Raw genomic sequence first — 14,681 nt, 5'->3', positions numbered from 1 at the left:
TAATAAGATATCTTTCAGGAGTTTGGTGAGGATCGCATCCTTTGTCTTTAAAATCAATATATAATGCTATCATTAGAAATGTACTCGATTATGGTACCTTTCTTCTTGAACCCGGTAGTTCTTCTGGTTTTCCAAAATGAATAGCATACAAGCTAAAGCTCTTCGAATTATTACTGGGGCTATGAAGACTACACCTATTAATGCCCTGCAAGTTGAATGTTGTGAACCACCCTTACAGTTACGTAGGCAATATATCTAGCAGACAAATTCTTCTTCCGCTTTGTACAGAACTCTAATCATCCACTTTTTAATAAACTCTAATTATTGTCAGAAATAGTTAACACCTCCGCTTATTGGAGACATAAGTCTTTACTCTGTTTAATAATTAGTTTTCGAAAATTTATCTCCATTCAATCTCCTGTTTATCGTTGTCCTTCACTTCTTTTATTCTCCTGTAGTTTTGAAAGTTTGACTATCTCACCTAATGTTTGTTTAAACTTGGGCATCAACAGAAATATCGTTAGTGCTAATTATGAATTTAATTCTGTGATAGACAATCATTTCCAAAGTTCGCATCGCATTTACACTGATGCATCGAAACATACTTCTCATGTTCACAAACAATTTAATATAGTCCAAAAAATTAAGCTTCCTCCTGAAACATTCGTTTTTACAGGGGAATGTTTCGGTATTCTCAAAGCATTAGATTACATTTTGTTAATGAAATTAGAAAAAACCCTTATATTATCTGATTCTAAAAGCGCTTTAATGGCGATTCAAAGATATCCATTTCAATCTAAACCCATGTACCCTGTAATATTTAATATTAGAACTGCTTTACATAATTGTATAAGAGGATATGTCGTGATGTTTGCCTGGATTCTAGGACACGTGGATATTGTTGGTAATGTTCTAGCTGATCGTCTAGCTATTGAGGCTATGGTGTGCGGTGACATTCATCCTTACATTAATTACTGCCATGATTTGACTACGCTGCCTAGGTTCTATCTCAAGGAAACTTGGGATAAAGCTTGGGGCACTAGTGGGAGGATCAAGGGGAAATTTTTTAAGTCTTTACAACCTAATATTCCTAGTAAGCCATGGTTTTCATCTCTGAGGTTTGGTAAACAAGTTACTTCATCAATTACTCGAATGAGATTGGTTCATGTATGCACACCTGTACATTTGGCCAGGTTTAATATAATTGATTCAGATTTGTGTGCTTATGGGGATGTGGGTGATCTTAATCATATTTTCTTTACCTGCCCTTTGAATGACGTTTTTTCCTTTTATAATCATCTGGTCTCCATCCATGTACCATTTCCTGCTTCTATCAAATCTCTTCTTTCATGTTCTAATCCTGATATATATACAGCTTCATCTATTTTCCAGTTAAATAATAATTTGAAATTATAAATCCTTATACTTATCCTATCGTAGTAATGCTATCTGATCCTTTTCCAATTCCGTGAGTAATGTCCTTTTAAATCGTGATAAAAGTTTCCCTGCTTTTGTTAGTGGCATATGCGCAAACCGTGGGATGCCAAATATATGTATAAAAAAAAAAACTCTTTTGAAGTGACGCAACATTGACACAACACAAATAATTGATTTAACCTAAAAAGTGTAGACAAATTTATAATAGTGTGTACAATATAATATTATAAGAACTATGGGGTCGCGGCAAATAACTGAAAAGTCGCTTTCAATGTTGCGGTCTTTGCCAAGGCTGTCGTTAGCTAACATTCGTGATAATCCAGGGTCCCGAAGAAATGTAAGTAATATTTCAGTAAAGATAATACAAAATAGATTTAATACTTAATTATCTATTCACTAATTACATAAACGTTAAATAGATTGACTTCTGATATTGTAATATAGTTATTGTACCAAAGCCATTATGCAGTAGATTTTTTTTTTATAGAACCGAAACCTAATAAACAGTCACGCAGTTTGGCAAGTTAAGAAATTGTAAAGTATATGGTCCAATAAAGAGTTTATTATTATTATTGTACTGGATGTCACTCCACCCGGTTAATATATATATAAGATACGTGTAATATAATAAATACTATAAAAATATAGGGGGTTAGGGCTGTAGGCTGAGAAACCGGCGGACAATCCTAGCCGAGTCAAGTAACACCGTCTTCTGCATCCTGGCTGCAAGCGACCCGTCCCGGATCCTCAGATGGTGAGCGAGGCTAACTGGGATCAAACCGTTGGCAAATATTACGATAGGGATGATTTCACGCGGACCCCACATAAAACATGTCGACAATCTCGTGCGCAAGATCCGGGATGGTGATATCCACCAATACGCCCTCGACCGTGCCCTATCCATCACCACAATATCAGGGTTGCTCGCCATTATCAGTCCTGTCTGTGATAATAGGCAGGTCCCAGTAGACAATTATATTTAGTTATTATTATTAATCTAAATAAAACTCTTTATAGGGCTATAACTGTTTTATGTTATGTTTAGCCAAAACGAGGCCGCGGCCAACATGGTGGGGATAAACATGGTGCTGGTAACAAAGGCTCTGGTCAGCGTCAGAATTATATGAGACTTGGTTATGAAACAGGAAATAATCCCTTTTATCTTAGAATGCCTCATGAACCCTACTACAAAGGCCATCAGTAAGTGTTTTTAAAGAGGTACAATTTTAATAATCTCTTTATTTGTAAAAATGTATGTTATCTGTAACCTTATTTTTTGCAGCCACAGGAGACAGTACCCTCCAATCTCTTTACATGAAATACAAAAGTTAATAGACACAAATCGCTTGGATATAAATAATCCCATAGACATAGCAAGTATTGTTAGATCAGGTCTTTATAACTTCTTTCCTGATCAGAAACACTTTGGTATTCATTTAACAGATGAAGGTGTGGATAATTTTGCTGCAAAAATAAATATTGAAGTGCAGTGGGTAAGCGAACCAGTGATTGCTGCTATTGAGAAGAATGGTGGAGTAATAACAACTGCATATTATGATCCCCACAGTCTCATGTTATTAAAAAACCCAAAATCTTTTTTTCAAACTGGTCAAGCAATACCCAGAAGAATGATTCCACCACCAGATTGCATCGAATACTATACTAGTGCTGAAATGAGAGGATATTTAGCAGACCCAGAAAAGATATCTCAAGAAAGGCTTAGGCTATCACAAAAATATGGTTACAAATTGCCAGTATTGGAGAACGATCAAAATTATAACATGCTATGTGAAAGAAAAGATCCAAGACAAATATTTTATGGCTTAGAGCCTGGTTGGGTAATTAATTTAAGAGATAAATGCATTTTGAAACCTAAAGATGAAGAATTATTACAGTTCTATTCATCATGATGATATTTAATTGTTAATTATATTGGTATTGTGTTGGTTTATTTATCAGAATAATTGTGGTCAATAAAAAGTTCAAATTATTTATTAATTTTTTTATTACAAGTTAAGCATATTTATTTCATATATTATGCCATTATCCCAAGAAAAAACTGTAGTGAAAGTTATTTCATTTTGTTATCAAACACACAATTATATATTTTTTTATTACATTTAATATCTGTAATGGTCAGGTTTATATGGCCCTTCAACTGGAACTCCAATATATGTAGCTTGTTTAGGTGTGAGCTTTGTCAGTTTAACACCTAAGTGGTCTAAATGCAATGCTGCTACTTCCTCATCTAATTTCTTAGGTAGAGTGTGAACCCCAATGGGGTATTCATTATGTTTAGTCCAAAGTTCAATCTGTGCCAAAACTTGATTAGTGAAAGAATTTGACATGACAAATGAAGAGTGTCCGGTAGCACACCCTAAATTGACAAGTCTTCCAGCAGCAAGAACAATAATATGATTACCATTTTCAAGTTCATATCGATCAACATGTTGTTTAATATTTAATTTTTTAGCATTAGCATCCAGCCAAGCAACATCAACTTCACAATCAAAATGCCCAATATTGCAAACAATTGCATCATCTTTCATTTTTATAAAATGTTCTTTACATATGATATCAATGTTACCAGTAGTGGTTACAAAGATTTGTCCAACCTCAGCTGCCTCATCCATAGTTGTCACTTGAAAGCCTTCCATTGCTGCTTGAAGTGCATTTATTGGGTCAATTTCTGTAACAATAACTCTGCCTCCAAAACCCCTGAATGCCTGAGCACATCCCTTACCAACATCTCCATATCCAGCTACAACACACACTTTTCCAGCAATCATTATGTCAGTTGCTCTTTTGATTCCATCAAGTAGAGATTCTCTGCATCCATATAAGTTATCAAACTTGCTTTTTGTTACTGAGTCATTAACATTGATGGCTGGAACTTTCAAAAGGCCACTACGGAACATCTTGTACAAATTATGTACACCTGTAGTAGTTTCCTCCGAAATACCCTTTACACCTTCTAAAAGATGGGGGTATTTTGTGTGAACCAAGTTTGTGAGGTCACCTCCATCATCAAGGATCATATTCATGGGCTAAAAAGAAAATAAAAGTTTAAGTATTTGAAATAATTTTATATACTGTAAATATACAGTGTTCGACTCCTAACTACGTTTTCTGCCAAATGGGGGTTCTGTAGGAATAATAGATGATGTTCCGCGTGAAACAAAAATTCCTAACCCATTCTTTAATTTGGCTTTGTTTGAATGTTAATTATTCTAAAATTCAATTCAAAGCTACTTTAATAGTTTCAATCCGCAAGATACCATTCGTGAGCATGTAAGCACGGTTATTATTTACAATAAAAACATTCTATGAGAAAAATGATTCAATTCCATATAGTTCTTTAGTTGTATATAAAACAGTTATTATTTATACTTCACTATATCGACGTAATTTAGGGCTAAGAAAAATAGAATTGGATGATTATGTAGAAGTACGTCACCAGAGTAGCATGTATATATTAAGACAAAGTAAAATTTAAAAAGTGATATGAATTTTTTTTTTCACCTTGAACGTGATCTATAACTCCTAACAGAACCCTCCATTCGAAGGAACATAATTATGAGTTGAACAACCTATATATTAATAATAATTATATCAAATATCATAATAATTTAAAAATATATTTTTGAGTGTTAAAACAAAAAAAAAATTAATAAAATAAAAATCAAGCAAAAACATTTATTTACCTTTCCATCAGGGAATATAAGTGTTTGTTCAATGCACCATATATATTCTTCCTCAGTTTCCCCTTTCCAGGCATATATGGGAATTCCAGCAGCAACCAATGCAGCCGCAGCTTCATCTTGTGTACTAAAAATATTACTACTTGACCATTGAACCTGAAGGAAAAATTAAATTATATTAATTTTAGCTTCCAGACAGCTTAAATTATTTGAACGATTATTGTCATGTTTTAACTTTAACCAATCATAAAATGATGTCAAATAATAAAATGCAACCAGACAGACAGATGCACAGTAGTCCAACGATTTTAAGAATTTTAAGTGAAATTTTCACTTCTAGAAGGTAAGAAAAATTTGTTGTCTGTAAAGCTGGTTTACGGACGATAATTTAATGTGACAACTTCATAACAAAACATGAGCATGCATGAAGCCGACGTTCATCAATTTATTAGACTTCGTCACAAAAAAAAAAATAGATGAGAAAACAGATCTCATGTTAATTAGGGCTGAAAAGTACTTTCAAGTCATAGTCAGTTGTTTTATGTAAACAATGAAGAAAAAAAATATTTTATTACATTTTATATCAAAATATTAAGAATTTTTTTAAAACTCTTAATATTTTGATATAAAATGCATATGCATAATTTTTACAAAAAAAGCAATAGTTTGTGAGACGTCACATCCCTTATAATGAACTATATGTATGATATATGTATGAAATTCTCATGTCAAAAGGTTAAATTGATAAGACCAATTGTTTATGGTAATTTTTTAAACCTACGCTCTTTTTTAGTTTTTGTACTCTTTATAGTTGATGACATAAACAGCAGATCAAAGGTGAACTAAGAAAATATTGAAACAGATACTTGAAAGATATGATAATTATTACTTCAAAAGAAGCAATGATTGCGCGATACATATTTATCTTATTGCTGTTATCAATATTTAAAAACTACAGTTAATAATACTAAAATGTTCTCAACCAGATACAATAGTTAGTAACTAAAAACTAAGTGATAAATATGCTTTATTAAATTATTTAATTTATAGTTACGAATCTCCTCTTGAATTTCAACAAAAATTTTAGTTGATAAATTTAATTTTAGTTTGCATAATATCTACATATTTTATTAACACTTAAAGTTGGGTAAGATGTATATTATTCAAAAGAACAGACACAATTTACACTAATAATTTGTACAAAAATAGCAGATTTATTTGTTGAATATAATCGTGTTTGTTCTAAAATAAAGAGAACCCAACTTCAATTTACATTACATTGGGGATACTCAAAAACTTCTCAAATCTTGCTAAAATTTTAAAAGGATCATAACACTAACATCTGCTTTAGAATAAAAAAAATCGGTGCACACAAAGAAAAAACAAATACTGTTTTGTGTTTCATGTATTTTATCATTAACCTTTAACCAATGATATGATGCCTCACAACTACGCTTGTTTTGCATGTTCTAAGCACTCCTTACTCATACTACATTTATTTTAGTAGTAGAAAAAAGCACAGAAGAGGACAGTTTAGTCATTAGTTGTATATTCATGTGATTCCTCTGTGCTCTTATTAAAAATATGGACATATTATATGACTAGTTCAATCAAATATAAAATATATTTAGAAAAACTGTCTCCATTTCACATTTAGTTGCATAAAAAAGCAAAAATAGTTAGAAAATGTAATATAACTACAAGCTACACTTTCTATGTAACTCTACTAATACTTTACTTTAGCAGCCAATCAAGATGCTGATGACCTTCTGCTATGGTGTTTTAAAATACTCTAGATTAAGAGTGACGTTGATACTTATATACATTTGACACTTATAAGTGTAATCTAAATCTAAGTTTACAATATTATGATTTTGATCAATTCACCAAATACTCTATATGTCTTAGACTTAAAATACGGGGAGTCGATAATGAGAGTTATGGTTATTAACAGTGTGTATTCTGGTTGATGGAGTCAAAAGAGTAATGAAGAATTTATTCATCTAAGCTGAGCAGAATGACAGATTCACCTGTGACATGTATTAAATATTGCCAATAATTTATACTAAATTAGCTGACCCAGCAAACATTGTTTTGCCATATATAATATCACTTCAGCCTATCGCAGTCCACTGCTGAACATAGGCCTCCACAAGTTCGTGCCCAAAATGGCGTGAACTCATGTGTGTTGCCCATAGTCACCACACTGAGCAGGAGAGTTGGACCGCAGGGCTGGCTTTGACACACTCGTGTGTTTCAAAGCCAGCAATTGGATGGTTATCCTGCCATCGGTCGGCTTTATAAGTTCTAAGGTGGTAGTGGAACTGTGTTATTCCTTCGTTGCCAGTTACAACACCTACGGGAAAAGCGGGGGTGGCTATACTCTTTACTGCTGTAGCCACAAAGCTAATATATATTACTAGCTCTACCCTGCGTGCATTACTATGCCTTTTCTTTTGGTCGTACCAATTCAGAAACACGTGTGGGCTCACACATAACACTTTGCTGAAGATCTTGACATGATCAAATACGATTCTATAAAGAACATACAAACATTCATTTCTATATATATATTATATTTTATGCAAAAAAAGCTAAGCTCTGCATTACTTGTATAAACCTATGGAAAAAACCGAGAACAATGATCTCATGCCAATTAAGGCTAAAAAGTACTCCTAGCTGGTAGTGTTATTTTATTTAGCAAAACTAAAGAAAAATTACATCTATTGAATGTATTCATTACATTCCTTCCATTAAATTGAACTATTGAACAAAAAATACTTTAAAAGTCATAAGCTAGTGAGACGTCACATCCCTTATGTTACTATATTTTTATGTCACCAGTTATAAGGTTAAATACAAAAATACATCTTTCATTACAAATATTGCACAATATTTAAAAAAAAATACTCACTTCAGCTCCTAATTCAATGAGTGTTTCTATAAGCACAGCAGTCTGAACTGTCATATGAAGACTGCCTGCTATACGAGCTCCCTTCAAAATTTTAGCTGGGCCATACTTCTGGCGGCAAGCCATTAGACCAGGCATCTCTTTCTCGGCAAGCATTATTTCATTGCGGCCAAGTTCGGCCAATTTTTCATCAGCTAAAACAAACTTGAATTTTAACAATTTACAACATCCTAATAAAATAAAGATTTTGATTATATAGATATTCATTATCATCATGTTATCAGTGAATACAAACATAATTAAGATATATTTTTAATACTATGGTTCTGATTTTAATTTAGTTTCTTAATTAAATCATTGTGGATCAAATGCTATTATTAAAATATTATGAGATATACAAAAATATTTTGGTTTAATGGATACAAATTCATTTACATTTAAAATATAACCTCAGTACTATCGTGTAAAAACAGAATAATTAGTCACAACAAAAAGATAATTTTAAGCAAATGAACATTGAATCTAATCTCTCCCTAGAATTACAGTATTTTATTTGAAGTATATTCGTCTAGTAGTCGTGAAGTAGTATCGTCGTAGTTGGATTTATTATAACCAAAGAAATAAAAACACTTACCAATTTTGTATGGTGGCTTCATTTTTATAGATAAGATTATATTATTAAAAAGAAAATAATATAATACACCAAGTGGATACTAAATGGATATTTATGGTTTGCCTTATAGCTAAAACAGAAAAATAAAACCACGACCGGTAAAGAGCGTGGTTATCGGTATGACAGACAGAACGAAAAGAAACGATCAACGATACAGTTTCAATTTATATCAGTCAAAAACAAAACTCACGTTTCAGATCTTGTTAGCGCGACTCATTCATTCTATTATAAGTATTATAATTATAACTAGCTATACCCGTTAGAATAATTCGCACTAAATAAGTATAATAATTATCACTTTACGAAATTGCAGAAAAAAAAGTATTTAAATGTGAGTTCTTCTTCTTCTTCTTTTAAATTCTAGCTTCCTCTAGGATTTGCCAATATCCGAGTGATTGAATTTGTTCTGTTATTTTGAAATTGACTCTACTTAATGTGCTGGTTTTGTGAGATTACAAAATTATGTCAGAGAAAGAGAATAATTTAAAATCTGTTGATCCACCTAAAACAAGACACAAACAAATATATACAAACATATATGGGTTAGTATAAGACAAACAATTTACAGCCTAATATTATTTAGTGAGATAAATGAACATAGAATATCTACAAATGGAGTATGTACATATGACAGAACAGATTTAAGGTCGATAGGGCGCGGTATATCAGAGGGGAGATAATCGTAAAGGGAGGACAGATTCCTTGGACAGGTAAAGAAAATGTGATCAGGAGAGCCCTCGTCCAGTCCACACTCACAAAGTGAACTGTCTTTCACTCTAATTTTAGATAAGAAAACCGGAGTAGATGAATGGCCGAGTCTGAGACGACATATTGTGGAACAAACTGGTTTGTTTGCTTTTCTGTATTTGTAGAACCAAGGTTTGCTGGGTACTAGTTGTTGTATTTCTGCATAATACTTGCCCTTGTTTCTGCTAGAATGGATCCAAAGCTTATTCCATTCTGATGTTAAGTGAGCTTTGGCTAGTGGCATGAGGTCCTGACAGTGAACCCTAAATTGGCTAAGACCTCCGGAAACAGTAGCCGCCTTAGCATGGGAATCTACACTTTCATTTCCTGTAATGCCACAATGGCTTGGTATCCAAGCAATAGCAACCTGAATATTCTTAGAATGACAAGAAAAAAGAATTTGTTTAATTTTGAAAATAAGAGAGAATTTGGATTTTGACCTAAATTGGTTAGACTGGATGGCTTCCAAAGAGCTTCTAGAATCTGAAAATATAATTGATTTATTAAGATTATGCGATTCAATAAATCTTAGTGCTTCGAAGATGGCCAAAACTTCTCCAGTAAAAACAGAAGCCACCGGTGGTAATTTGAAATTTAATATGACATTTACACTCGGAATCCATACTGCCACTCCGACACATCCAATGTCAGATAGTTTTGAGGCGTCAGTGTAAATAAGAAGCCAGTCCCTAAATTTATTATTGACAATTGTATTGAATTGTGAGTTGGCTAAAGGAGGAACTTTATCAATAGGAAGATTGAGAATAATATTTGGTGAAAATATGAGTGAGGCAAAAGGAGTATCATAAAGGGGATTGCGGTTAAACTGAACAATCGGGCATGGAAGACTAACAAATTTTTTAAAAGATTTTACAAGACAAGGAGTGTCCTTATGGGACCAATAGGAAGAAGAGGAAGTAAGTCGAGTAAGTGTATGAAGTTTGTCTATAATAGGATGAGAGGAGGATTGCAATGCCTTATAGAGAAACCTATCTGATAGGTACTGCCGGCGTAAATGAAGGGGGGGATCGACACACTCCACTTGAAGTGCGTTAATTGGAGAAGATGCCATAGCACCAATTATGACCCGAAGTGATTTAGCTTGTATTTTATCTAGCAGTTTTAATGATAATTTACTACAGGGTTCAAGAAGAAAAGATCCGTAATCGAAGTGACTACGAATTAGGGCATTATACAAAAGTTTCTGGGAGTATGGATGGGAACCCCACCAGACCCCAGACAAAGATCTAATGATATTAAGGTTTTTTTCCGTCTTCTTATGGACATGATGAATATGTGGGATGCCAGTCATTTTAGAGTCGAGATAAACTCCTAGAAATTTTACATTATTTTTAACTGATAGAACACGGTTATTGGAAGTAATAGCAATGTCAGGGACAGATCTTGCACGGGAAAATATGACCACACTACTCTTTTCTACCGAAATTGAAAGCCCATGTCTGTCTAACCATTCGTTAAGGTAGATAATGGCCGAATTAAGGCGATTCGAACCTTCTGTAATATCTTTACAGGAAGTATACAACGACAAATCGTCCGCATATTGTAAAACTCTACAGAAACAACTGACTGAAAGGTCCAGTTCATAAGTGTAGATGTTATAGAGGAGAGGGCTAAGAACCGAACCTTGGGGAAGACCTTTCCAAATTAATCTAGGAGAGAGGGAATAATTTTGATAATTAACTATGAGGGAACGGGGAGACAAATAATTATAAATAAAGTTCACTATCTTCACTGGGACACTCAGCTGTAGCATTTTCTGCCTGAGCACCGGAAGTAGGACATTATCATATGCGGACGATATGTCAAGGAATACTCCTACTACATTCTCATTCTTCGAGAAAGAGATGCGGATATCTGTGACAAAGATACTAAGGCTATCCATTGTGCTAAAACCTTTCCGAAAACCGAATTGAGTCTTTGCTAGTATACCCTTATTCTCCATTATCCACTCTAATCTATTTTTGATGAGGTGTTCCAGAATTTTGGCCAGTGTAGAAGATAGCGCAATAGGGCGATAGGAAGAAGGGTCTTTACCATCTTTACCCGGTTTTAATATAGGGATAATAATCTGGGTTCTCCATTCCTCTGGAGGGGTCTCAGATTGAAATATTTCATTTAGGAATGTCAGGCAGACTCTTTGAGCAGACTCACCACTATTTATAATGAAAGAGTACGGGATACAATCCACCCCTGGCGAAGAGTCCTTCAAGGTACCCAGTACCAGCCGAAACTCTTCCACAGTAAAGGGGCCATCAAAATCACTACAGGCTGTTGATGGGGGACTTAGGTAAATACTACAGTTTTCTAAAGAGGGTACATATGGAGGTGCCAACTTTTGTGCGAAGGCATCTATCCAAGTTGATGAATCATTAGAGGGGAGGCTATCACTTACTCTAAAGGAGCCACGAAATTTTTTAATATTCTTCCAAATTAAAGAGGGGGGCGAGGAAGGAGATATACTTTCACAAAAAATTTGCCAGCCTTTCTTCTTCTTCTGTGAAAATATATTGGCAACTTCTGCTGCAACTCTCTTATAGGCCAAATAGTTTTCTGTGGTCATGGATAAAGAGTACAAGCGCTCAGCACGTTTGCGGCGCTTGCATGCATCTGTACATTCAGCATCCCACCATGGAGGAGAGGAAATTCGAAAATTGGAAGATTTTTTGATGGGTATTGTTTTTTCTGCAGTTCTTAAAAGGGCATTTTTAAAAAGAGGGTACAGTGAATGAACATTGCTAGGGTTTATTAAGGGAATATACGATACTTCTTCATCTGAAGTTACAGCAAATTGGGTCCAGTTAGCCTTATTCAGTTTAAATTTTTGTCTCGGTTGATAATTTATTATAAAGGGTCTAGGTGAGCAAGTAAAAGTGATGACTATAGGGAAATGATCACTACCACAGGAGTTAGGGAGAATTGTCCAGGAGAGTTGGGATGAGAGTGAAGAGGAGGCAAGTGATATATCCACTGCACTTTTAGGATTTTGTAATGGTGGAACCCGACGAGTGGGTGATCCATCATTAAGTATTACTAAGCTGTTATTATCAACTATGTCTAGGAAGAGAGAGGATAAATTGTCACAAAAATAGGAACCCCAAGAAATATGGTGCAAATTAAAGTCCCCCAAAACAATAATGGGAGAAGGTACCGAGGACAAAATTGTTGAAAATTGAGTAAGAAGGGTAGGGCTAGGCCTAGAAATATATACACTTACAAAAGAGACATTTAATACACGCACAGCTACAACATTAATCTCATCACTATGCGATGAAGTAGGAATTAAGGAATATACACATTTACTGGACACCAGAATGGCTGATCCAGCTTTTCCATCATTCCTGTCATCCCGGAGGATTGAGAAGCCTGGCACTCTAAAATGAGAACCAGGACTCAACCACGTCTCCTGGATGGCAACAATAAATGGATTATGTTTTTTTAATAAGTAAATTAATTCTTGTTTTTTATTTCGGGCACTACGACAGTTCCATTGAATGATCTGGTTGGGCATTTTGAGTTAACAGAGAAGTCAGCTGAGTTAAGTTTTTGAGAGTATCGTACGGTAAGCCGGTATCACTGAACCGGGAAATCATGTTAACAAGAAGAGAAATTAATTGTTCTATTAGATTGTCGTTCGGTGAGATTGTGTTTTGTGGGATAGCACACCCATTATGTGAGGTTGAAGGAGGGGATTCGATAATTGCCTGGTGGGCTTGATGATCATAACCAGGGCTTGTAGGCAATAAGGGACGTCGCTGTGTAACTACAGTTTTTTTATAGGAAGATGTTGTAGGAGATGGTTGTCTTATAACACTAGTAGATGGTGAAGTGGGAGAATTGGTTCTGGTTGAGTCGGCAAATGAGCGCCTGACTTGCGGGAATCTAGCAGACGCTTCAAGGTAAGAAATGCTTTCCTGTGACATAACAAGCTTAATAGATTTTTGTCTGGAATGTTCAGGGCAGGATGAGTCATTGGCCTTATGATGACCGGAACAGAACAGACAAGAGGGGGTTTGGACTGAGCAATTTTCTCCATCATGCATTCCAGAACATTTGTAGCACCTAGCTTTAGACCTGCATTGTGCCTTTACGTGTCCAAAACGGCAGCATTTATTGCATTGAATAATAGGTAAAATGTAAGTTTCAACGGGTAATGATGTAAAAAAACAAAATACACGGGGAGGAAGTTTCTGCCCCGTAAATGTGAGAACAACAGACTGTGTAGGGATCCATACAGGGGCATTATTCTCATTAAATGATTTCCGGCTCATTCTCCGTGCTCTAACTACTTTTCCATAACCATTTGGGATTTCTAAATTTTCTACTAACTCCTCCATGGACCATTCAACGGGCACCTCTCTAACAACTCCCATACGAGAAACGCTGTAGGAGGGGACCGAAGCTATGTAACCCGCAGTACTGATTGCTGGTAAGTCCAAAAAGGAATTGGCGTGGTCAGCTGACTTAAACTCAATAGAGATGCGATTACGACCTATCCTCTTAATACCATCCATAACCACGTTTTTTATATTATTTTTAAACAAAAAATGTCCAAACTGTATGGGTCGGAGTGTCATCCCACTATTAGGTTCTAATTCACTTTTTGAAACATGGACAACAAAAGGGGCGGAATCATTTGCAGAATAATGTAACTTTTCATTATTAAAATCCGGGTGAATGTACGTAAGTTGCATAGAAGGTGATGTTAAGGTAGAAGTCACAGCTTTTTTGGACTGAGATATATTTGTATCTGTTAAATTATCAATATTTGGACGCCTTTTTCTATTAATTAATGGGATCGTTAAATTTTCAGGATCATAACCTCCACCAGGATCTGGCGGTTCGACATCCATTGCGAAAATGTAATTTAATATATACTTACAGTTAAACAATCACAATATAAGCAACAACACAACCAAAACAGACAGATATTACAACAGATATTGATGATAAACTATAATTACACAATAACAATACAAAGCACTTGTAACTAACACTCGACCATAAAGTAGAGTCCTAAATGTGAGTTGATTTAAAATGAACATAAAAATTACCGACCGTCAATCATGTTGACGTTGTTTCATAATTAAAGCCGTCTGATGGCAGCATTGCTGTATTGAGTCTCATTGTAAGGCATACATATAATTTTAATAATTAATTAATTTACAAAAACAAAAACGATAATAATTTTTTT

The 14,681-nt window shown here is 34.5% G+C and overlaps 2 protein-coding genes and 1 long non-coding RNA gene across 3 annotated transcripts; 1 reads left to right on the top strand and 2 right to left on the bottom strand.

Moving 5' to 3' along the window:
- The first annotated feature begins 1,193 nt into the window (after positions 1-1,193).
- LOC123669499 (39S ribosomal protein L15, mitochondrial) lies at positions 1,194-3,427 on the top strand. The gene is made up of 3 exons (XM_045603105.1): positions 1,194-1,774; positions 2,483-2,637; positions 2,720-3,427. The coding sequence occupies exons 1-3, from the start codon at positions 1,673-1,675 to the stop codon at positions 3,345-3,347; spliced, it is 885 nt and encodes a 294-aa protein (XP_045459061.1). The 5' UTR covers positions 1,194-1,672; the 3' UTR covers positions 3,348-3,427.
- Positions 3,425-8,859, bottom strand: LOC123669498 (adenosylhomocysteinase). The gene is made up of 4 exons (XM_045603104.1): positions 8,684-8,859; positions 8,053-8,243; positions 5,142-5,294; positions 3,425-4,484 (listed from the first exon to the last, which is right to left on the bottom strand). Exons 1-4 carry the CDS (start codon positions 8,703-8,705, stop codon positions 3,558-3,560), a joined length of 1,293 nt encoding a protein of 430 aa, XP_045459060.1. The 5' UTR covers positions 8,706-8,859; the 3' UTR covers positions 3,425-3,557.
- Positions 8,860-9,057: 198 nt separating this feature from the next.
- LOC123669179 lies at positions 9,058-14,503 on the bottom strand. The gene is made up of 2 exons (XR_006745704.1): positions 14,370-14,503; positions 9,058-9,224 (listed from the first exon to the last, which is right to left on the bottom strand). It is a non-coding gene; the product is annotated as an uncharacterized LOC123669179 (long non-coding RNA).
- Positions 14,504-14,681: the final 178 nt, after the last annotated feature.

This window comes from Melitaea cinxia, chromosome 3 (assembly GCF_905220565.1).
Source record: "Melitaea cinxia chromosome 3, ilMelCinx1.1, whole genome shotgun sequence".
Taxonomy (NCBI): Eukaryota; Metazoa; Arthropoda; class Insecta; order Lepidoptera; family Nymphalidae; genus Melitaea; species Melitaea cinxia.
Note: the sequence above shows the minus strand (reverse complement) of the source record. Positions and strands in the feature narration are given on the sequence as shown.